The sequence below is a fragment of the Scyliorhinus canicula genome, chromosome 1, assembly GCF_902713615.1.
Source record: "Scyliorhinus canicula chromosome 1, sScyCan1.1, whole genome shotgun sequence".
Classification (NCBI taxonomy): domain Eukaryota; kingdom Metazoa; phylum Chordata; class Chondrichthyes; order Carcharhiniformes; family Scyliorhinidae; genus Scyliorhinus; species Scyliorhinus canicula.
Window position 1 is genome coordinate 309,386,147 of NC_052146.1, and position 23,848 is coordinate 309,409,994.

The 23,848-nt window shown below is 49.4% G+C and overlaps 1 protein-coding gene across 1 annotated transcript in view; it reads right to left on the reverse strand.

The window, feature by feature from the left end:
- The window catches only part of chrna2b (cholinergic receptor, nicotinic, alpha 2b (neuronal)), a 31,510-nt gene that overhangs the window by 5,132 nt on the left and 2,530 nt on the right, over positions 1-23,848 (reverse strand). Inside the window, exons 2-5 of the mRNA XM_038796207.1 lie at positions 15,219-15,370; positions 4,940-4,984; positions 2,575-2,684; positions 728-1,760 (exon numbers count right to left, since the gene is read on the reverse strand). Of these exons, the coding sequence (XP_038652135.1) occupies positions 728-1,760; positions 2,575-2,684; positions 4,940-4,984; positions 15,219-15,370 (1,340 nt within the window). The remainder of the gene's footprint in view (positions 1-727; positions 1,761-2,574; positions 2,685-4,939; positions 4,985-15,218; positions 15,371-23,848) is intronic.

The window sequence follows — 23,848 nt, forward strand, 5'->3', positions numbered from 1 at the left end:
CAATACCCAGACACTGCCTCCCACCCCCCATCCCTTCTCGCATACCCAATCCCGGCCCCCCCAACCAATACCCAGACCCTGCCTCCCACCCCCCATCCCTTCTCGCACACCCAACCCCGGCCCCCCAACCCATTACCCAGCCCCTGCCTCCAACCCCACTGTCCACCTCAGACACCCAACCCCGGCCCCCCAACCCATTACCCAGCCCCTACCTCCCACCCCCCATCCCACCTCGCTCACCTAACCCCAGCCCCCCAACCCATTACCCAGACCCTGCCTCCAACCCCACCCTCCACCTCGCACACCCAACCCGGCCCCCCAACCCATTACCCAGACCCTGCCTCCAACCCCACCCTCCACCTCGCACACTCAACCCCGGCCCCCCAACCCATTACCCAGCCCCTGCCTCCAACCCCACTGTCCACCTCAGACACCCAACCCCGGCCTCCCAACCCATTACCCCAGTCCCTGCCTCCATCCCCCCATCCCACCTCGCACACCCAATCCCGGCCCCCCAAACCAATACCCAGACCCTGCTTCCAACCCCACCCTCCACCTCGCACACCCAACCCGGCCCCCCCCAAACCAATACCCAGACACTGCCTCCCACCCCCCATCCCTTCTCGCACACCCAACCCCGGCCCCCAACCCATTACCCAGACCCTGCCTCCCACCCCCATCCCATCTCGCATACCAAACCCGGCCCCCCACCAGCGACAACACTCACTGAAAAGTCAGCGTCCTCGGCGCGGAGGTGATTGGCGATGTAGTGCACTCCCTCCAGTGCCCTGATGATGCTGGGGGAGAGCAGCAACAGGGATTCACCCTGACTGCCATTATTCAGGCTGTTTCTCTGGCTGTGATTGGCTCTCCCTCTCGGGTACCTGCTGGGTTCATGGTGACACTGATACCCGTGACTGCGGAGTTCCGTTGGCCTGGGGTGGCACAGGGGCAGGCTGAAACAGGGGGCATCACGCTGTGTTGTGGGGCAGCTCGTGGAGGGGTCGATCTTCAACTCCAGCAGGCTAAAATGATTGGTGAATGTTTCCGCCTTGGGTCCGGGCCTCTTCATGAAGAGCCAACGTGGAATGAAATCCAGGAAAACCTTTCGTACCCACCGGGGCATCTTGTGTGTGTTGGGCGAGCGATGATGAACATTGAGGACAAAGACGGTGATGACAATGGAGAGAGTGACGAAGATCATGGTGAAGAGCAGGTATTCGCCGATTAAAGGGATGACCAGGGAGGTGGAGGGGATGATCTCTGTTATCAGCAGCAGGAAGACAGTGAGGGAGAGCAACACCGATATACAAAGTGTGATCTTCTCTCCACAGCCTGATGGTAAATAGAAGACCAGAACAGTTAGACAGGAGATGAGCAAACAGGGAATGATGAGGTTAATGGTGTAGAAGAGGGGGAGCCTCCGGATAATGAAAGAGTATGTGATATCGACATACACCTCAGAGCAACAGTCATACTTCTTTCTGTTGTAAATTCCCACAGCGTTGACTATTGCCCACTCGCCACTCTCCCAATAGTCCTTGAGATCCACGTTCCTGCCCATGCTCCTCAAATCAATCTTAGACTTGTCGTGGGTCCAGGAACCAAATTTCATTTTGCAATTCTGCTGGTCGAATGGGAAGAATGTGACGTCAATGCTGCAGGAGCTCTTGTAGATGGCTGGGGGCACCCACTGAACTCTGCCCGTAGAGTAGAGGTGAGCCTTTGTCATGTGTGTCACAGCAAACTCCCCGTCTGCACTGAAACAAACAAACACAACAGGTTTGTGTAGTTGTCAGGACCAGAGTGTAAGTTATCATTAAGACACAGCTGGTACTTTAACTTTCTGAGAATGAATCCTTGCTGAATACAATCGAACCGTCTCCCTCCACGGTGCAATCCTTGCAGTTTATGCAATCAATCTGAATCAATGAGCTGTTAATTTTGCATTGATTAAAATGGATATAACTGAGATGGTTTGCCCTCTGAAATCAGTGCCGGTTCGGACTATTGAGCAAGATGTGCCTGGGGTTAATGTGCTGTTTCCACCGAGTCAAATCTCCGCGATCAAAGCTGATCTCTGCATTTCAGCAAAAATGGACCAACAAGATAATAGGTCCATAAAAATCAAATTAAATCTTTCAATCTGTCAAACAAGCATGAAATCTCTGCAGACAAGAGGAAGTAATTGACTTGCAATTTATTTTGAAACCATTCTCAGGGTGTGGGTTTTGTGGAGATGATTGACATTTATCAGCCAACCTCGTAATCCTCAAGAGATTTGTCATTTCAGAGGGAACTGGGAACCGTATTGCTGTGAGTCTGGAGCCACATGATGACCAGACTGGGGATGAACAACTGCATTTCATATATTTATCAAAACACTCTCTCAATGGGCCCTGCTAACTTCGAAGATCGGTCACGCACGTAGGTCCCTCTGTTCCTGTGCACTCTATACAATTGTGGCATCATGTTTATATCCCTCTCCGTATTCTTTCTGGGAAAATAAATCAGCTGAAATTTATCTGGATTAAATCACTGAGGAATTTCATCCCCTGAAACTGTGAAACTCACTTGTTGTAAAGAACAATGTCAGGAATCCAGATCATCTCAGACGGCACCCGGATTGAAGTCACATTGTCAAACTCCAGGGGATTCCATGTGAGTTTATAATCATACCATTCCTGGAAAAGACAGAGGAAATCAGGAATTCGGCAGATGGGATGAGGAGCTGTCACAGTGTGTCGACAAGGCAGGAGAGCCAGTGCCGAGGGCAAAGATTCACTCAAAGTTCCCACAGCAAGTCAATAATAATAATAATAATCTTTATTATTGTCACAAGTAGGCTTACATTAACACCGCAATGAAGTTACTGTGAAAAGCCCCTAGTCACCGCATTCCGGCACCTGTTCGGGTGCACAGAGGGTGAATTCAGAATGTCCAATTCACCCAACAGCACGTCTTTCGGGACTTGTGGGAGGAAACCGGAGCACCCGGCGGAAACCGACGCAGACGCGGGGAGAACGTGCAAACTCTGCACAGACAGTGACCCAAGCCGGGAATCGGACCCGGGAAGTCGTTCAGTTATCAATGATACCCATGGCCATCAAAAAACCCTGGCCAAATGCTTCCATCCATTAGAGAGAGTCAACAGCTCAGTTCAATGCTGTGACAGCATTGTATGGGCAGCACGGTAGCATTGTGGATAGCACAAATGCTTCACAGCTCCAGGGTCCCAGGTTCGATTCCGGCTTGGGTCACTGTCTGTGCGGAGTCTGCACATCCTCCCTGTGTGTGCATGGGTTTCCTCCGGGTGCTCCGGTTTCCTCCCACAGTCCAAAGATGTGCAGGTTAGATGGATTGGCCATGATAAATTTCCCTTAGTGTCCAAAATTGCCCTTAGTGTTGGGTGGGGTTACTGGGTTATGGGGATAGGATGGAGGTGTTGATCTTGGATAGGGTGCTCTTTCCAAGAGCCGGTGCAGACTCGATGGACCGAATGGCCTCCTTCTGCACTGTAAATTCTATGACGAGGAATTAAATTATAATTAACTTCAGAGGTAACTTCACATCAAAATTAAGTGAAATTTATAGATTCAATTTCTCCCCACTGGCACTCAATTTAAGGGCATGTCCCATCAGCTCTGCATGGTCCATACCAACAGGTCCCATCAGCCCTGCTGGTCCATACCAACAGGTCCATCAGCCCTGCATGGTCCATACCAACAGGCCCATCAGCTCTGCATGGTCCATACCAACAGGTCCATCAGCTCTGCATGATCCATACCAACAGGTCCATCAACTCTGCATGGTCCATACCAACAGGTCTCATCAGCCCTGCATGGTCCATACCAACAGGTCCATCAGCTCTGCATGGCCCATACCAACAGGTCCATCAACTCTGCATGGTCCATACCAACAGGTGCAGGTCCATCAGCTCTGCATGGTCCATACCAACAGGCCCATCAGCTCTGCATGGTCCATACCAACAGGTCCATCAGTCCTGCATGGTCCATACCAACAGGTCCATCAGCCCTGCATGGTCCATACCAACAGGTCCATCAGCTCTGCATGGTGCATACCAACAGGTCCATCAGCTCTGAATGGTCCATACCAACAGGTCCATCAGCTCTGCATGGTCCATACCAACAGGTCCATCAGCTCTGCATGGTCCATACCAACAGGTCCATCAGCTCTGCATGGTCCACACCAACAGGTCCACCAGCTCTTCATGGTCCACACCAACATGTCTATCACTCTGCACGGTCCATACCAACAGGTCCATCAGCTCTGCAAAGTCCACACCAACGGGTCCATCAGCTCTGCAAGGTCCGTATCAACAGGTCCATCAGCTCTGCAAGGTCCGTATCAACAGGTCCATCAGCTCTGCAAGGTCCGTATCAACAGGTCCATCAGGTCTGCAAGGTCCGTATCAACAGGTCCATCAGCTCAGCAAGGTCCGTATCAACAGGTCCATCAGCTCTGCAAGGTCCGTATCAACAGGTCCATCAGCTCTCCAGAGTGTACAGCACAGATTTAAGAGTTCCCCAAACCAAAACCAACAGGGCCACCTGGTCTCCAGTTGGCCGAGTATTGTTGAGTCACCACATAACCCCAAAGATCAGTTTTGTGATGGGAAGTGTGGTTCCAACTGACTGAGTAGCTGAAAGATACGTATCTGCTAGCTAAACACGAGTAGAGCCTCTGCGTATACCTAGGAGCCCCAAATCCTTGGATACCACCAGCTTGCGTCTAAAAGCTTGGCCTCAATGTCGTTTGGGGAGTTGCTCGTCGGGCCTGAGGATTAGTTCCTGCTTCTGACAGGTTGGCCGCTGAATGCGATAGGTTGGCCAATGAGGAGATCCCATTGACCAACATCGGACTCTCAGCTGGGCCTGAAGCTGGGGTAAGGAGACTTCCCTTTCCAGAACCAACCTACCTGCTTGAGCCAAACATTGGTTGTCATCATCTGGTTTTTCTCATCCTGGTGAAGAGAGGAGGAAAAACAACAATTAATCACAGCTTTCTACATCAGCCATGGAGCAGGTTCGAGGGGCCGAATGGACTTCCTCTGCTCCTAATTGAGACGTTCCTCTGTAATATTGGATCAGAAATGCCCCTGGGAATTGATAGTCAGCAATTCCCATCTCCTTCATCTGGACATTGCCCATTATTTCCGGGAGGTGGTACATTGGTTGAATTGGTTGTCTTTCTGGAAGCTAATCAAGGATTGTAAACAAAATGTACATTTCTGCGGCCTTAGAATGTTCCAAAGTAGCTCAGAATCGAGAATTTATGAAGTGAACTTACTGTTGTGATGAATGAAAGTGGGAGGAAATTTGGGCACAGCAAGCTCCCACAGACGGCATCGTAATCATTCTCAGAAAATCAGTTTTTAGCAGTGTTGACTGAGAGATAAATATTGACAACACGTAAGAGAGAACTCTGCTGCCGTGGGATCCTCTGTGCCCGCCTGAGAGGGCAGCAGGAGTACGGGGCTGAACGGGTGTGCGGTTGAATGAAGGGTTTGCGGTGATGGACTGTACTGGGGTCCGGGTGTGCGGTTGAATGAAGGGTCTGTGGTGATGGACTGTACTGGGGTCCGGGTGTGCGGTTGAATGAAGGGTTTGCGGTGATGGACTGTACTGGGGTCCGGGTGTGCGGTTGAATGAAGGGTTTGCGGTGATGGACTATACTGGGGTCCGGGTGTGCGGTTGAATGAAGGGTTTGCGGTGATGGACTGTACTGGGGTCCGGGTGTGCGGTTGAATGAAGGGTCTGTGGTGATGGACTGTACTGGGGTCCGGGTGTGCGGTTGAATGAAGGGTTTGTGGTGATGGACTATACTGGGGTCCGGGTGTGCGGTTGAATGAAGGGTTTGTGGTGATGGACTGTACTGGGGTCCGGGTGTGCGGTTGAATGAAGGGTTTGCGGTGATGGACTGTACTGGGGTCCGGGTGTGCGGTTGAATGAAGGGTTTGTGGTGATGGACTGAACTGGGGTCCGGGTGTGCGGTTGAATGAAGGGTTTGGGGTGATGGACTGTACTGGGGTCCGGGTGCGGTTGAATGAAGGGTTTGCGGTGATGGACTGTACTGGGGTCCGGGTGTGCGGTTGAATGAAGGGTTTGCAGTGATGGACTGTACTGGGGTCCGGGTGTGCGGTTGAATGAAGGGTTTGCAGTGATGGACTGTACTGGGGTCCGGGTGTGTGGTTGAATGAAGGGTTTGCGGTGATGGACTGTACTGGGGTCCGGGTGTGCGGTTGAATGAAGGGTTTGCGGTGATGGACTGTACTGGGGTCCGGGTGTGCGGTTGAATGAAGGGTTTGCGGTGATGGACTGTACTGGGGTCCGGGTGTGCGGTTGAATGAAGGCTTTGTGGTGATGGACTGTACTGGGGTCCGGGTGTGTGGTTGAATGAAGGGTTTGTGGTGATGGACTGTACTGGGGTCCGGGTGTGCGGTTGAATGAAGGGTTTGTGGTGATGGACTATACTGGGGTCCGGGTGTGCGGTTGAATGAAGGGTTTGTGGTGATGGACTATACTGGGGTCCGGGTGTGTGGTTGAATGAAGGGTTTGTGGTGATGGACTGTACTGGGGTCCGGGTGTGCGGTTGAATGAAGGGTTTGTGGTGATGGACTGTACTGGGGTCCGGGTGTGCGGTTGAATGAAGGGTTCATGGCGATGGACTGTACTGGGGTCCGGGTGTGCGGTTGAATGAAGGGTTCATGGCGATGGACTGTACTGGGGTCCGGGTGTGCGGTTGAATGAAGGGTTTGCGCTGATGGACTGTACTGGGGTCCGGGTGTGCGGTTGAATGAAGGGTTTGTGGTGATGGACTGTACTGGGTTCCGTGTGTGCGGTTGAATGAAGGGTTAGTGGTGATGGACTGTACTGGGGTCCGGGTGTGCGGTTGAATGAAGGGTTAGTGGTGATGGACTGTACTGGGGTCCGGGTGTGTGGTTGAATGAAGGGTTTGTGGTGATGGACTATACTGGGGTCCGGGTGTGTGGTTGAATGAAGGGTTTGCGGTGATGGACTGTACTGGGGTCCGGGTGTGCGGTTGAATGAAGGGTTTGTGGTGATGGACTATACTGGGGTCCGGGTGTGTGGTTGAATGAAGGGTTTGTGGTGATGGACTGTACTGGGGTCCGGGTGTGTGGTTGAATGAAGGGTTCATGGCGATGGACTGTACTGGGGTCCGGGTGTGTGGTTGAATGAAGGGTTTCCGGTGATGGACTGTACTGGGGTCCGGGTGTGCGGTTGAATGAAGGGTTTGTGGTGATGGACTATACTGGGGTCCGGGTGTGCGGTTGAATGAAGGGTTTGTGGTGATGGACTGTACTGGGGTCCGGGTGTGTGTTTGAATGAAGAGTTTGTGGTGATGGACTGTACTGGGGTCCGGGTGTGTGGTTGAATGAAGGGTTTGCGGTGATGGACTATACTGGGGTCCGGGTGTGCGGTTGAATGAAGGGTTTGCTGTGATGGACTATACTGGGGTCCGGGTGTGTGTTTGAATGAAGAGTTTGTGGTGATGGACTATACTGGGGTCCGGGTGTGTGGTTGAATGAAGGGTTTGCGGTGATGGACTGTACTGGGGTCCGGGTGTGCGGTTGAATGAAGGGTTTGCGCTGATGGACTGTACTGTGGTCCGGGTGTGCGGTTGAATGAAGGGTTTGTGGTGATGGACTGTACTGGGTTCCGTGTGTGCGGTTGAATGAAGGGTTAGTGGTGATGGACTGTACTGGGGTCCGGGTGTGCGGTTGAATGAAGGGTTAGTGGTGATGGACTGTACTGGGGTCCGGGTGTGTGGTTGAATGAAGGGTTTGTGGTGATGGACTATACTGGGGTCCGGGTGTGTGGTTGAATGAAGGGTTTGCGGTGATGGACTGTACTGGGGTCCGGGTGTGCGGTTGAATGAAGGGTTTGGGGTGATGGACTATACTGGGGTCCGGGTGTGCGGTTGAATGAAGGGTTTGTGGTGATGGACTATACTGGGGTCCGGGTGTGTGGTTGAATGAAGGGTTTGTGGTGATGGACTATACTGGGGTCCGGGTGTGTGGTTGAATGAAGGGTTTGTGGTGATGGACTGTACTGGGGTCCGGGTGTGTGGTTGAATGAAGGGTTCATGGCGATGGACTGTACTGGGGTCCGGGTGTGTGGTTGAATGAAGGGTTTCCGGTGATGGACTGTACTGGGGTCCGGGTGTGCGGTTGAATGAAGGGTTTGTGGTGATGGACTATACTGGGGTCCGGGTGTGCGGTTGAATGAAGGGTTTGTGGTGATGGACTGTACTGGGGTCCGGGTGTGTGTTTGAATGAAGAGTTTGTGGTGATGGACTGTACTGGGGTCCGGGTGTGTGTTTGAATGAAGAGTTTGTGGTGATGGACTGTACTGGGGTCCGGGTGTGCGGTTGAATGAAGGGTTTGCGGTGATGGACTATACTGGGGTCCGGGTGTGCGGTTGAATGAAGTGTTTGCGGTGATGGACTGTACTGGGGTCCGGGTGTGCGGTTGAATGAAGGGTTTGTGGTGATGGACTATACTGGGGTCCGGGTGTGCGGTTGAATGAAGGGTTTGCGGTGATGGACTGTACTGGGGTCCGGGTGTGTGGTTGAATGAAGGGTTTGCGGTGATGGACTATACTGGGGTCCGGGTGTGCGGTTGAATGAAGGGTTTGGGGTGATGGGCTGTACTGGGGTCCGGGTGTGTGGTTGAATGAAGGGTTTGTGGTGATGGACTGTACTGGGGTCCGGGTGTGTGGTTGAATGAAGGGTTTGCGGTGATGGACTATACTGGGGTCCGGGTGTGCGGTTGAATGAAGGGTTTGCGGTGATGGACTATACTGGGGTCCGGTGTGCGGTTGAATGAAGGGTTTGCTGTGATGGACTATACTGGGGTCCGGGTGTGTGGTTGAATGAAGGGTTTGCAGTGATGGACTGTTCTGGGGTCCGGGTGTGTGGTTGAATGAAGGGTTTGTGGTGATGGACTATACTGGGGTCCGGGTGTGCGGTTGAATGAAGGGTTTGCGGTGATGGACTGTACTGGGGTCCGGGTGTGTAGTTGAATGAAGGGTTCGTGGTGATGGACTGTACTGGGGTCCGGGTGTGTAGTTGAATGAAGGGTCTGTGGTGATGGACTGTACTGGGGTCCGGCTGTGTGGTTGAATGAAGGGTTCATGGTGATGGACTGTACTGGGGTCCGGGTGTGCGGTTGAATGAAGATTTCATGGCGATGGACTGTACTGGGGTCCGGGTGTGCGGTTGAATGAAGGGTTCATGGCGATGGACTGTACTGGGGTCCGGGTGTGTGGTTGAATGAAGGGTTTGCAGTGATGGACTGTACTGGGGTCCGGGTGTGTGGTTGAATGAAGGGTTTGCAGTGATGGACTGTACTGGGGTCCGGGTGTGTGGTTGAATGAAGGGTTTGCAGTGATGGACTGTACTGGGGTCCGGGTGTGTGGTTGAATGAAGGGTTTGCAGTGATGGACTGTTCTGGGGTCCGGGTGTGTGGTTGAATGAAGGGTTTGCGGTGATGGACTGTACTGGGGTCCGGGTGTGTGGTTGAATGAAGGGTTTGCAGTGATGGACTGTTCTGGGGTCCGGGTGTGTGGTTGAATGAAGGGTTTGCAGTGATGGACTGTACTGGGGTCCGGGTGTGCGGTTGAATGAAGGGTTTGCAGTGATGGACTATACTGGGGTCCGGGTGTGCGGTTGAATGAAGGGTTTGTGGTGATGGACTATACTGGGGTCCGGGTGTGTGGTTGAATGAAGGGTTTGTGGTGATGGACTATACTGGGGTCCGGGTGTGCGGTTGAATGAAGGGTTTGTGGTGATGGACTGTACTGGGGTCCGGGTGTGCGGTTGAATGAAGGGTTCATGGCGATGGACTGTACTGGGGTCCGGGTGTGTGGTTGAATGAAGGGTTTGCAGTGATGGACTGTACTGGGGTCCGGGTGTGTGGTTGAATGAAGGGTTTGCGGTGATGGACTATACTGGGGTCCGGGTGTGGGGTTGAATGAAGGGTTAGTGGTGATGGACTGTACTGGGGTCCGGGTGTGTGGTTGAATGAAGGGTTTGTGGTGATGGACTGTACTGGGGTCCGGGTGTGTGGTTGAATGAAGGGTTCGTGGTGATGGACTGCACTGTGTAACAGCCCATCACTGTCAGAGACGAGGAAACATTTTGCGCTCTAATAATTTGTGACTAAGAGGCACATTTATTTAATCTGTGCCCTGATGTAATGGGCACCGATCACCCGGCACAAGGATTTCATTGTTCTTTGCATTATTCTGCAGCCAGAATATCTGTGATGTGTGCTGCCTCCACCAGCCCCCAGCAAAGTGACTCAAGCAGAAGAGAAATGGATTTCAGAATTTACTGACTGACAGACTGAGGAATAGGGGAATTTCCTTGGTTCATCACTGATTCAAGTGGCAGGACCTCTCAACCTTCACCCCCCTCCCTCCCCAGATTGATCTCCGCCTGGATAACAGACACTCTTATGGACCCAGCCACAACCTCTATCTATGGGAACATTGTCCTCAGGCATGTGTGAACAAGGAGGTTGACTTAAAGGAGCAGATTAAGGGAGAGAGGGGGATGGTTTGGGGAAGGCATTCCAGACTGTAGTGTCCAGACAGCTGAAGGTACGGCCACTGGTGGAGCAAAGTCCAGGTTGTCCAAGTGAAGGCCAGAAAAAGAACTGGTGACACAAGGAGAAACCTTTACACACACCGATTGTTTAGGATCAGGAATGTACTGCCTGAGAGTGTGGTGGAGGCAGATTCACACAGCGAGTGGTTAGGATCTGGAATGTACTGTCTGTGAGTGTGGTGGAGGCAGATTCACACAGCGAGTGGTTAGGATCTGGAATGTACTGTCTGTGAGTGTGGTGGAGACAGATTCACACAGCGAGTGGTTAGGACCTGGAATGTTCTGTCTGAGAGTGTGGTGGAGACAGATTCACACAGCGAGTGGTTAGGATCTGGAATGCACTGTCTGAGAGTGTGGTGGAGGCAGATTCACACAGCGAGTGGTTAGGATCTGGAATGTTCTGTCTGAGAGTGTGGTGGAGACAGATTCACACAGCGAGTGGTTAGGATCTGGAATGTACTGTCTGAGAGTGTGGTGGAGGCAGATTCACACAGCGAGTGGTTAGGATCTGGAATGCACTGTCTGAGAGTGTGGTGGAGGCAGATTCACACAGCGAGTGGTTAGGATCTGGAATGTTCTGTCTGAGAGTGTGGTGGAGGCAGATTCACACAGCGAGTGGTTAGGATCTGGAATGTACTGTCTGTGAGTGTGGTGGAGGCAGATTCACACAGCGAGCGGTTAGGATCTGGAATGTACTGTCTGTGAGTGTGGTGGAGGCAGATTCACACAGCGAGTGGTTAGGATCTGGAATGTTCTGTCTGTGAGTGTGGTGGAGACAGATTCACACAGCGAGTGGTTAGGATCTGGAATGTACTGTCTGAGAGTGTGGTGGAGACAGATTTAATCATAGCTTCCACACGGAATCTAGATGATAATGTGAAAAAGAGATAACAGGGCTAAGGGGGAAAGACAGTGGAGTGGGATTAGGTGAATTACACAAGCAGCAAGCTGACATGGTTACAATGGTCCTAATGTCATCTTCCTGTGCAATAAACATTCTCAAAACCTTCTCGCCGTCTGCCTCTGTATTTGCCGATGCAGTGGTGACAGTGCGCAGAGTGGTTTGCTGGTGTTTGCTAACACTACTTGTGAACATTCCGGTGAGAATCAGAAATTCTCAATCCCTACAACACAGATAACAGAGCACTAAAGTGATTATAAATCATTCAGCAGACAGCTCGTTAAACTTTCATAGGCACTATCCTAAAGCTTTGATCTGTTTATCTGGTGATTGGCTCCTCCATTTCAATCCTAAAATATAAACACCATAGAAAATGATGGTCAGACCCTTCACAATTTCCTCCTGCCTTCTTTTAGCAGTTTGGGGTACATTCCATTTGGCTCTGATGAATTATCCACTTTCGAGGATGCTAATCTCCTTCATACTCCCTCCCGCCCTAGATTCGTCACATCCAACACTTCACACTCCTCCTCAACTACAATGTCTGTATTGACCTCCTCTTCTGTGAGGAGAAACACAAAGTATTCATTAAGAGCAATACCCACATCCTCCGCCTTCACACGCCGGTCACCTTTTCGGCCGTTCATGGGCCCTACTCTTCCTTAATTATTCTCTTGAAATGAAATGAAATGAAAATCGCTTATTGTCACAAGTAGGCTTCAAATGAAGTTACTGTGAAAAGCCCCTAGTCACCACATTCCAGCGCCTGTTCGGGGAGGCTGGTACGGGAATTGAACCCGCGCTGCTGGCCTGCCTTGGTCTGCTTTCAAGGCCAGCGATTTAGCCCTGTGCTAAACCAGTTCCTAATTTAATTGAGCTTTTTGAGGAGTCGACAAAAAATGATTGACGAGGGAAGGGCTGTGGATGTTGTCTGCATGGACTTTAGTAAAGCATTTGACAAGTTCCCTCATGACAGGCTGGTGCAAGATATTAAATCACATGGGGTCAGGTGTGAACTAGCTTTCTGTATTGTTCTCAGTGTCTGATATAAATTTCCTTTTCTGCATGATCTTACCCTGTAAGCTCCTTGACATCCAGGGGGTTCTATGCTTGGTTTCTCCTAGCCCACCTTTCTCTTCGTGGGAATATATTTCACCTGGACACCTCGAGTCTCCCCTTTGAATACTTCCCATTGCTCTGACACTGATTTACCTTCAGGTAGCAGTTCCCAGGCCACTTTTGTTAAATCACTCCTCAGCTTTGTAAAATTGGCCTTGCCCCAATTTAGAAATTCAACACCTGTTCTAACGTTGTCCTTTTCCATAATTATGGTAAAACCTACCGAATTATGATCGCTATCACCTAAATGCTCCGCCACTGTCACTCCTTCCATCTGCCCAGTTTCATCATTTCCTGAACTAAGTCCTGAACCACACCCTCTCTTCTTGGTGCTGCTGCATATTGGTCAAACAAAGTTCTCCTGAATGCACCTGAAGAATTCTCTCCCTCCATTCCTTCCACACGAAAGGTATCCCAGTTAATATTGGGGTGGTTAAAATCCCGAACTATTACTGCCCTAGTGTTTTTGCACTTCTTGGAGATTTGTCGCCATTTGCCCATCTATCTACCTCTGACTGTGTGAGGATCGAGACTACCCTCCCAGTCATGTGACTGCCCCTTTTTGATCCGAAGCTCTATCGAAATGGCCGCAGCCGATGGTGCTTTTAACACATCATCCCACCTCACAGCTGTACTTACTGCTCCGACCAAAACTGCCTTTTTATCCCCATCTCTACCTTGTCTGACGGCTCTGTAACCAGGAACATTGAGCTGCCAATCCTGGCCCTCTTTCCGTATCCTTTCTGTAATTGTAATGACAATGTCCCATTTCTATTTGCGCCCTCACCTCGTCTGCTTTACCTTCTGCACTCCTTATACTGTATTGAAGCAATTACCTGCGCACTGCCAAACTCTTTCTTATTTCCCATCTATTGTTTCCTCAGTTGCTGCTTTTCTGCCTTCCATTCCCGTTTCTGATTTTGACCCCTCTGTGTCCACCCTCAGCTTCCCATCCCCCTGCCAAAATAGTTTAAACCCTCCCCGATGACACTCCCAGCAACTGGATGTTGCCCAGCAAGGTGTGAACGATCTGGGATTTAAGGTCCCACCTCCCCCCCGAATCAGTCCCAATGCCTCAGATATCTGAACCCTTCCCTCTTGCACCATTTCTCCAGCCAGATATTCAGCAGCTCTGTCCTCCTCTCACAACGCTCATGAGTGTGTGACACTGGTCGTGATCCGGACATTACCATCTCTGAGGTCCGGCTTTTCAATGTCTTCCTAACTCCCTAAAATCTCTTTCAGGGCCTCATTCTTCCTCCTATCTATGTCACTGGTACCAAAGTGAACCCACAATCTATTTGTTCACCATCCCCCTTTAGAATGTCCTGCAGGTATTCACATTCCTTCTCAATCTTTCCTTACCTTTTGTAGTTAAACATGGTGAGTATAAACACACTGTCACTTCACCACAAACTCACAGCAGTGATTCTGAACAGTAGAGATTGTGAACAACATTGATTGTGAGCATCAGCGATTGTGAACAGCAGTGATTGTGAGCAGCATTGATTGTGAGCAGCAGTGAATGTGAGTATTGGTTATTGTGAACATCGGCGATTGTGAGCATCAGTGATTGTGAACAGCAGTGATTGTGAGCAGCATTGATTGTGAGCAGCAGTGACTGTAAACAGCATTGATTGTGAGCAGCATTGATTGTGAGTAGCAGTGACTGTAAGCAGCAGTGAATTTAAACACCATTGATTGCGAGCATTGGTGATTGTGAACAGCAGTGATTGTGAACAGCAGTAATTGTGAGCATCAGTGATTGTGAACAGCAGTGATTGTGAGTAGCACTGATTGTGAGCAGCCGTGATTGTAAACAACATTGAGTGTGAGCAGCAGTGATTGTGAGCAGCACTGATTGTGAACAGCAGTGATTGTGAGTATTGGTTATTGTGAGCAGCAGTAATTGTGAGCAGCAGTGATTGTGAGCAGCAGTAATCGTGAAGAGCAGTGAATGTGAGTATTAGTTTTTGTGAACATCAGTGATTGTGAGCAGCAGTGATTGTGAGCAACAGTGATTGTGAGCAGCAGTGACTGTGAGCAATAGTGATTGTGAGCAGCAGTGACTGTAAACAGCATTGATTGTGAGCAGCAGTGATTGTGAGCCTTGGTGATTGTCAACAGCAGTGATTGTGAGCAGTATGGATTGTGAGCAGCAGTGAGTGTAAACAGCAGTGATTGTGAGCAGCATGGATTGTGAGCAGCAGTGAGTGTAAACATCAGTGATTGTGAGCAGCAGTGATTGAGAGCAACAGCGAGTGTAAACGACGTTGATTGTGAGCAGCAGCGATTGTGAGCAGCAGTGATTGTGAACAGTAGTGATTGTGAGCAGCAGTGAATGTGAGCAGCAGTGAATGTGAGCAGCAGTGATTGTAAACATCAGTGATTGTGCACATTAGTGATTGTGAATGGCACTGATTGTGAGCAGCAGTGATTGGTAACAGCAGGGATTGTGAACATTTGTGATCATGAATATTAGTGATGGTGAGCATTAGTGATTGTGAACATTAGCGATTGTGAACAGATCTGAGTTATATCTCACCACGTCAATCAGCTGAGCAATGGAAAGTCCAAAGTTGACAATGACAGCGTCTGAAGTGTTGGCCACGGGTCTGGTCCATCGATTATAGCCAGTGAAGAGATGTTTGAAGAGTCTCTCCTCTGCCTGTGAGCGAGTCTTCTCCTGGCAGTAAACTAGAGAAGAGACCAGGGGTGAGAGTGAGGTGCTTGGTGAAGTTCATGGTTAGTGATTGAACACATTTGTTATAGACAGGGATGAGAGAAAATTAGACCTTATGTTTCCTTCTCTTTCTGTCCATAATCAGATTGATCCGAATCTGAACATTCATCTTCTCACACACATACAAACGTCAGAAAAATACAGTTGAAAAGAATAGTGCACTTTTACAAGCCACAAATGAGGAAGTGGGGATTGGCTCATGTCGATGTAGATCTGGGTAAGAAGCGGATCTTTTCCACTCTTCAAGTGAAGTTAAGTGAATTCAATAGCCAAAGTCATATATCAAAGTGTGAAGAAATACAGGTAGTTTTAAGGAACTTATGTTTGCCTGCATGTTGGGCATAAGTTCAATTTATAGTCTGCAGTTTTAGTATCACTTTCAAAGATGCCTGCATTTTAATGAGGTTTTACAACCTTCACAGTGGGAGAACCAAATGGTTGTTAAGCAACCAGGGGCCCATAGCGACAGCAAAAATAGCTTTAGCTCAGTTAAAGGAAGGTGACCCAGTGGACGCGTTCCACAGAAACTTCTAGAACAGGCACAACTATGCAAAGGGACAGGAAGCAAATCGCAAACTAAAGAACAGAAACAGTGCCAAGACCAAGGAGAGGGACAGAAGGAAGCTCCAAGGAGACATTCCAGTCATAAGGAAAAGAACAGGAATCTGGAAGAGGTCCTGTTGAGTGAAACTAGGAGTGAGGAGCAGAGGCTTCAATTTAAAAGACAGGGCTGGAAGGTGCAGACCTGGAATAATGCGGACTTGTGAGAAGCCAGAGATCCAAGTAGACCCAAAGGTTGGTGACTCCTTACTATGGCCAGTGAAGCAGCAGTGTTCTGGTGGCCTATCTGGGTATCTGAGAGAGTGAGTGGAAGGTGAAGCTTGAATGCACGCGATTATCCAGAGGAGACGAAACATTGGAAGGAGAATTTAAAACCCTGGAGGTGGATCCTTGGTGAAGAAATTCACCAGGAAGTGTCATTTGGGAGAAGATTAAAAGGTGTTTTCTCTGAAAATGGAGATTGGAAACCCTTGTGTGAAAGGTTGAGTTTCAGTGAGATCAGTTGGCTCCCAATATGACAAACATCTTGTGGGGTGAGGGGGGGGGGGGGGGTGGTTGGGGGAATTGTTGAGAAATCCATCAAAGTTGTTTTGGGTGACAACTGTCACTTGGTATCAGAGTGTGGTGTGTCTGACCATAGGTCATCTATTGGCTTACGTGGATTGCGTACTTATTGTGAACGTTAGAGTTTGAGAAAGATTTTGTAACTTGTGTTATCCTTGCAAGTCTGTATCTGTCTGTAATGATAAAGCTGGAGTGAATAGTATGAGATTATAGTTAATCTTTTCTTGTTTGATAAATGTTTTGTTCTGTTGTTAATTGTTTATCAGCGGATTCCTGTGACTCTGCTCAGTAACCGCCCTCCCGGACTCCACGTTGGGATCCGACTTGTCCAGGAGTAACAGCAGCTGTGATTGTAACAAAGGGTCCACCTCAAAGAGGTGGGGCAGCATGGTAGCATGGTGGGATTCCCCAGCATATCACAAATTTAGCTGTTTGTTACCAGGAGATGAGTTTTCTGTATTGATGGACTTGAAAAGCAACAGGCTTAGAGAGTTTATGAAGGTGCATTCTCCAGATTTCTAGCATGGGTGTTCTGCCTTAGCTGTTGTTTCTTGCTGTGCTGTTTGCAGACTGACAGAAGCTTGTAATGAGTAACATTGATTATCTGAAAACAGTTTTGACCACATGATCTTCTATTGTCCACTCAGAGTGGCTTGAGCCATTGCTACACAATGAGGGATGGATGATGACCAATCACACCGGCTTATGAGTTAACTGGTTTCTCTGCAGCTCTTTTTATAGGTTTCGAGCCCAGGGACAATGCTGCTCATCGATTTTGAATTTTGGTCCAGGACAATAAGCGGTGTCAATGTTTTAAAAGGTTATACGAGCTTGGATGTGGGCATCACTGGTAAGGCTTGCATTTGTTGCCCATCCATAATTGCCCTTGAACTGAGTGTCTCGCTCGAACATTTCAGAGGGCTGTTAAGAGTAAACCCCTTTGCCGTGGGACTGGAGTCACGTGTAGGGTCAGACCGGGTAAGGATGGCAGATTTCCTTCCCTAAAGGACCTGAGTGGACCAGATAGGTTTTTAGAACAATCAATGATAGTTTCATGGTCACCATCACTGAGACTCGCTTTCAATTCCAGACAGATTGATTGTTTGAATTTGAATACCCTCACCATCAGCCATGATGGGATTTGAACCCATGTCCCCAAGTACTGGGCCTCTGGATTACTGGTCCAGTGACATTATCATCGCACAAACATCCGTCCCATTCCACAAATGGATTCACCGCAGTCTGTCCATCCAAGGGAGGTACTCTTCCTACGGGCATTCAATGTGATTTGAGATACTTCTGAGTCTATGCATCAATTGCAAAAGTCACTCCACCCTTGGCAGCCATCTTAGCAACCGTTCGATGTCCATTTTTAAAAGAAATGGCAGCTCCAGAAAATTCTACATTGACTCTTGTATGGGATGAGAGCTTTGCTGGTTAGGCCAGCATTTGTTGCCCATCCCTAATTGCCCTTGAGAAGTTGGTGGGCTGATGCCTTCTGGACCACTGCAGTCCTCGGGATGTAGAAACATCCACTGTGCTGTTAGGGAGGGAGTTCCAGGATGTTGCCCCAGCGACAGAGAAGGAACGGCCGATACACATTTCCAGCTCAGGATGGTGTGTGCCTTGGAGGGGATGTTCCCATATGCCTTCTTCAGGAAGCCCTTAGCTGAAGGTGGGTGACCCTCGATGGCTCGGTGACCTCCGGATAGCCCTCCTAGCCACAGCCTCTCTCCCGGAATCCCGACTAGCCTTCTCACGGACTTTAACCTGGTGCTGTAAGAATTCTTACTGTGCTCACCCCAGTCCAACGCCGGCATCTCCACATCAGGAAGCAGGTGGGAGAGCGGTCCCACCCAGATAATGTAAACTCTTTGAATTGAGACAGATCTTAAACTCAGGAAACTCACGTTCCTGAGAGAACGGAGGATAAGTATAGGAAGTTTCGGAAGCCTTGGATAACGAGGGATATTGTGAACCTCGTCAAAAAGAAAAAGGAGACTTTGTATGGTCTAGAATGGTGGGGACAGTCGGGACCCTTGAGGAGTATAAAGAAAGTAGGAAGATTCTTAGCGGGAAATTAGGAGAGCTAGGAGGGGGTCATGAAGCGTCCTTGGTGAGTATGATTCAGGTGAATCCCAAAGCTTTTTATTCGTATGTAAAAAGCAAGAGGGTGGCCAGGGAAAAGGATTGGACCACTTAAGGACAGAATCTATGTGTTGAACCAGAGGAAATGGGCGAGGTACTAAATGAGTACTTTGCATCAGTGTTCACCAAAGAAAAGGACTTTGGAAGATGATTCTTGGGTAGGGTGTGTGGACAGTCTGGGACATGGTAACATTGAAAAGGAGGAGGTATTTGGTCTTTTAAAAGATGTTAAGGCAGATAAATCTCCCGGGCCAGATGGGATTTACCCCAGAATACTGAGGGGAGCAAGGGAGGAAATTGCTGGGGCCTTGACTGACATCTTTGTATCCTCATTGGCTACAGGTGAGATCCCAGAGGACTGGAGAATAGCTAATGTGGTATCGCTGTTTAAGAAAGGTAGCAGGGCTTAACCTGGAAACTATAGGCCAGGGAGCCTCATGTCAGTCGCAGGTAAATTATTGGAGAAAATTCTTTTTTTGAAATAAATTTAGAGTACCCAATTCATTTTTTCCAATTAAGGTACAATTTAGCATGGCCAATCGGCCTAACTTGCACATCTTTGGGTTGTGGGGGCGAAACCCACACAGACACAGGGAGAATGTGCAAACTCCACACGGACAGCGACCCAGGGCCGGGACAAAACCTGGGACCTCGGCGCCGTGAGGCAGCAGTGCTAACCACTGCACCACCCTGCTGCCCTTATTGGATAGAATTCTCAGGGACCGGATTTATACCCATTTGGAAACAAACAAAGAACAAAGAAAAGTACAGCACAGGAACAGGCCCTTCAGCCCTCCAAACCTGCGCCGACCATGCTGCCCGTCTAAACTAAAATCTCCTACACTGCCGGGGTCTGTATCCCTGTATTCCCATCCTATTCATGTATTTGTCAAGGTGCCCCTTAACAGTCACTATCGTCCCTGCGTCCACCCCCTCCTCCGGCAGCGACTTCCAGGCACCTACGACCCTCGTTTATGGACTCATAAGCGATAACATTATTTTGTGAAGGGGAAGTCGTGCTTCACTAACTTGATCGAGTTTTTTGAGGAGTTGACAAAGATGATTGATGAGGGGAGGGTGGTGGATGTTGTTTATATGGACTTCAGCAAAGCCTTTGACAAGGTGCTTCATGGCAGACTGGTAGAAAAGATGAAGTCACACGGGGTCAGAGATGACGTGGTAAGGTGAAAACAGAACTGGCTCGGTCACAGAAGGCAAAGGGTAACAGTTAGAAGGGTATTTTATGAATGGAAGGTTGTGACTAGTGGTGTTCCACAGGGATCTGTGATGGGGCCTCTGTTGTTTGTAGTGTACATAAACGATTTGGAGGAAAATGTAGCTGGTCTGATTAGTAAGTTTGCGGATGACACCAAGGTTAGTGGAGTGGCAGATAGTGTTGAGGATTGTCAGAAGATACAGCAGGACATAGGCTTGGGCAGAGAAATGGAAAATGGAGGTCATGCATTTTGATAGGTCTAACAGAGAGGGGAAATATATCATAAATGGCAAAACTCTTATAGAAAGTCAGAGAGATATGCGGGCATGTCCACAGATCTTTGAAGGTGGCAACACAAGTGGACAAGGTAGTCAAGAAAGCAGACGGAATGCTTGCCTTCATTGGATGGGGCACAGAGTATAATAACTGAAAAGTCACGCGACAGTTGTATAGAACCTTGGTAAGACCCCACTTGGAATACTGCGCACAATTCTGGTCGCCACACTACCAGAAGGATGTGAAGGCTTTGGAGAGGGTGCAGAGGAGGTTTACCAGGATGTTGCCTGGTCTGGAGGGTATTAGCTATGAGGAGAGGCTGAATAGACTCAAACTGTTTTCATTAGAAAGAGGGAAGTTGAGGGGTGACCTGATAGAGGTCTACAAGATTATGAGGGGCATGGATAGGGTGGATGGGCAGGCACTCTTTCCCAGGGTGGAGGGGTTAGTCACCAGGGGACATAGGTTTAAGGTCTGTGGGGCAAAGTTTGGAGGAGATGTGCGATGCAGGCTTTTTACACAGAGGGTGGTGAGTGCCTGGAACGCGCTGCCAAGGGAGGTTGTGGAAGCAGATACATTAACGGCGTTCAAAAGGCATCTCGACAAACACATGGCTAGGATGGGTACAGAGGGATACGGCACAAAGAATTGCTGAGGGTTTTGGCCAGGGTTGGTACCATGACCAGTACAGGCTTGGAGGGCCGAAGGGCCTGTTCCTGTGCTGTATTGTTCTTTGTTTTCTTTGTTCTTAGCGGTCGTATAGCGAAAAACCTGCACCATGAACTGGGTCATGACCTCTTTGATGTCCATACTTCCACAACAAGGACACCTGCAAGTGAGGTATGAAGTTGGCAAACGCTGACAACTGGCAGACGGTAGTCAGCGCCTGTGACCTGCGGAGGCTGCCTGTCTGGAAGGGCTCTGGAAGAGATGAACAAAGACAAAGAGCTCGGCCGATGGAGAAGAGGACCCAGAGGGAACAGGGGCCAGTCAATGGTGCACCTCCTCAGCTCCGCTGTCTCCAGCTGAAGCTAGTGCAGCAGCGTCTGTCGAGCTGGAGAGTCAGACCAGGTGATGCTTAACACAGGGCTGAACACCACAGCACCAGTCATCACATCTCAGATGGACAGGTGCCGCCGCTCACTCAGGACCCAAAGGTAAACAAGCAAAACTAAAACACAAATCTCCAGGATATCGATTCAACCTCGCAAGCAATCTTGTCAACCTAACCAACTAAATCACTGATAATAAACCTGGGCTCCCAGCGATGACAGGCCGTGCGAGAATCAATGTTACCTTAATATTTATCCAATCTCATTACTGAGGGACTAACACCAGGGACTGTATTTGCAAAATAATTCCCTGACTGGAAAGTGCTTTGTGCTGTCCTCAGGATGGAGTGAGAGGCTGGATATTAATGGATGGTCTTTTTTATTTTAGGAACGGGACATCACACTCAGTACAATATTGGATATTATGGGCTGTATGACCGCACTCTCCGAAAGTGGTCCCAAACTCTGCTAAATGGCTTCAACTTGACATGTGACTACGGACATTCCAACTTCGGAGTTGCCCGGCCCGGCAATTGTCCGCTCCGTGATGGGCCGAGTGGCCATCCATTTTCGGCCAGACCCGCTAGCGTAAATTACACAAGGTTCTTACCGGCGGGACCTGGTTCTGCGGGTGGTCTGCAGAGTCCTCCTGGGGGAGGAGTGGGGGAGGGGGGGATCTGCCCCCCCCCCCCCCACCCGGTGCCTGGCTCGCAATCGGGGCTCACTGATCTGCAGGCGGGCCTGTGCCGTGGGTGCTCTCTTTCCCTCTGCTCCGGCCGCTGTGAACGGTCCGCCATGGCTGGCGCGGAGCTCAAATTGGGGCAGAGATAAAAGTGCACGAACACAAACAAAAACCAGACTTGAGAGTGAGATTAACCCTTAAGATCCCCCTCACTCACCAAAATCCCAGTTTCAACACTGTGTAGAATTGTACACCTGCTGTCGTACCGTCGTGTTCTGGACCACAGTTCTGTCAGCCCATGACATAAATTAACCATTTGGGACTGCAGCATATGGTAGAGCCTGAACAACGCAAATCTGCAGAATGCAGCAGTAACATCAAGAAGAGGATGCACAGTGTCACTTCAGCTCCCTTTCTCTCTCTGTTATTCTCAAGTGCAGAACCCTATCTCTGTTACATTTTGGAATGCATAACAGTGACGGAGAACTTTATTCAAAGAAAGCATCAAATGTCACAACATCGATTTGAGAAATAGATTGTGGTTTAAAGGAGTTTCTCTCCAGAAGAACAACCAACTTACATCGGCTGAAACAGCCTTGGAGTTTCAAGACCACCGAAGGGAACGTTGGAATGTATTTTGTATTCCAAGTCCAGCTGAACACAAACTCCTGGCTATTCATCTGCAAAAGACTTTGCAACTTTTTAAGAATCCTTTGTTTCGAAAAGACCACATTCCAACTAAAGTATTGACCTCGCCAAGACAGCATCAGGGCTGCATCGATATAGAGACTGAATTAAGGCATGACCTGCATCTGCATCTAATCTTGTCTGTGTTGTAATGTGAGTCAGATGAGTGATTGAGAGGAGTTGTGTTTCAAATATCCAGGGTACGTGTGTGGTAATAATTCACCTGCTTTAGTTTTTTTTTAATGGCAAGAAATCACTGTGAGGTTAAAAGAAGATACACACATCTGACACACAAACATCCTGATTACAGACTGGAAGGAACCACACCAATGCTGTCTGTCACAGAGATCACCGAGAGACACAATGATCAACTTCACTGTATGTCTGTTCAACATAAATGGAGAACAAAATTGAGCCAGGGTTTTTTTTTTAAACCCTTTAACACTGCACCTGTTAACTGTATCAAACCCTAACTCCGTTCTCTCGTCGTTGAAAATAAATTAATTCCCAGGAGTCATTTTCCCATCCCGGGCTCAGCCCGAGCTCTCAATTTCCCATTGACATTTCCACATGATCATAGAATTTACAGTGCAGAAGGAGGCCATTCGGCCCATCGAGTCTGCACTGGCTCTTGGAAAGAGCACCCCACCCGAGCCCACACCTCCACCCCACCCCCAAGCAACCCCACTATTTTGGACACTAAGGGCTATTTTGGACACTAAGGGCAATTTAGCGTGGCCAATCCACCTAACCTGCACATCTTTGGACTGCGGGAGCCTCCGGAGGAAACCCACGCAGACACACAGGGAGAACGTGCAGACTCCACACAGACAGTGGCCGAAGCTGGGATTGAACCTGGGACCCTGGAGCTGTGAAGCAATTGTGCTAACCACTATGCTACCGTGCTGCCCTCTGTCCTCTCTCCGCCCGCAGAGCCAGGTCCCGCCGGTAAGAACCTTGTGTAATTTATGCCGGCAGGTCTGGCCGAAAATGGCTCACTCCTCTTTCTGAAATAGACTTTTTAAGGAACAGTTTTCCAGGCAACGGCACCCTTTAATTCTTTAACCACATGATGAATAACCGTGGTTGAGCCTAAAATGGGCAGATCGTTGGCAATAGCCGTACAGCAGAACCCAGTCCTGTTGCCACTCGTGAGGCAGAGGGAGACAGGGAGTGAGGGGATGGCCCAGGTGCAAACACTCCTTGCCTAGCTGCTTATTTCCAGCTTTCTCTGCTTCGATTTCAG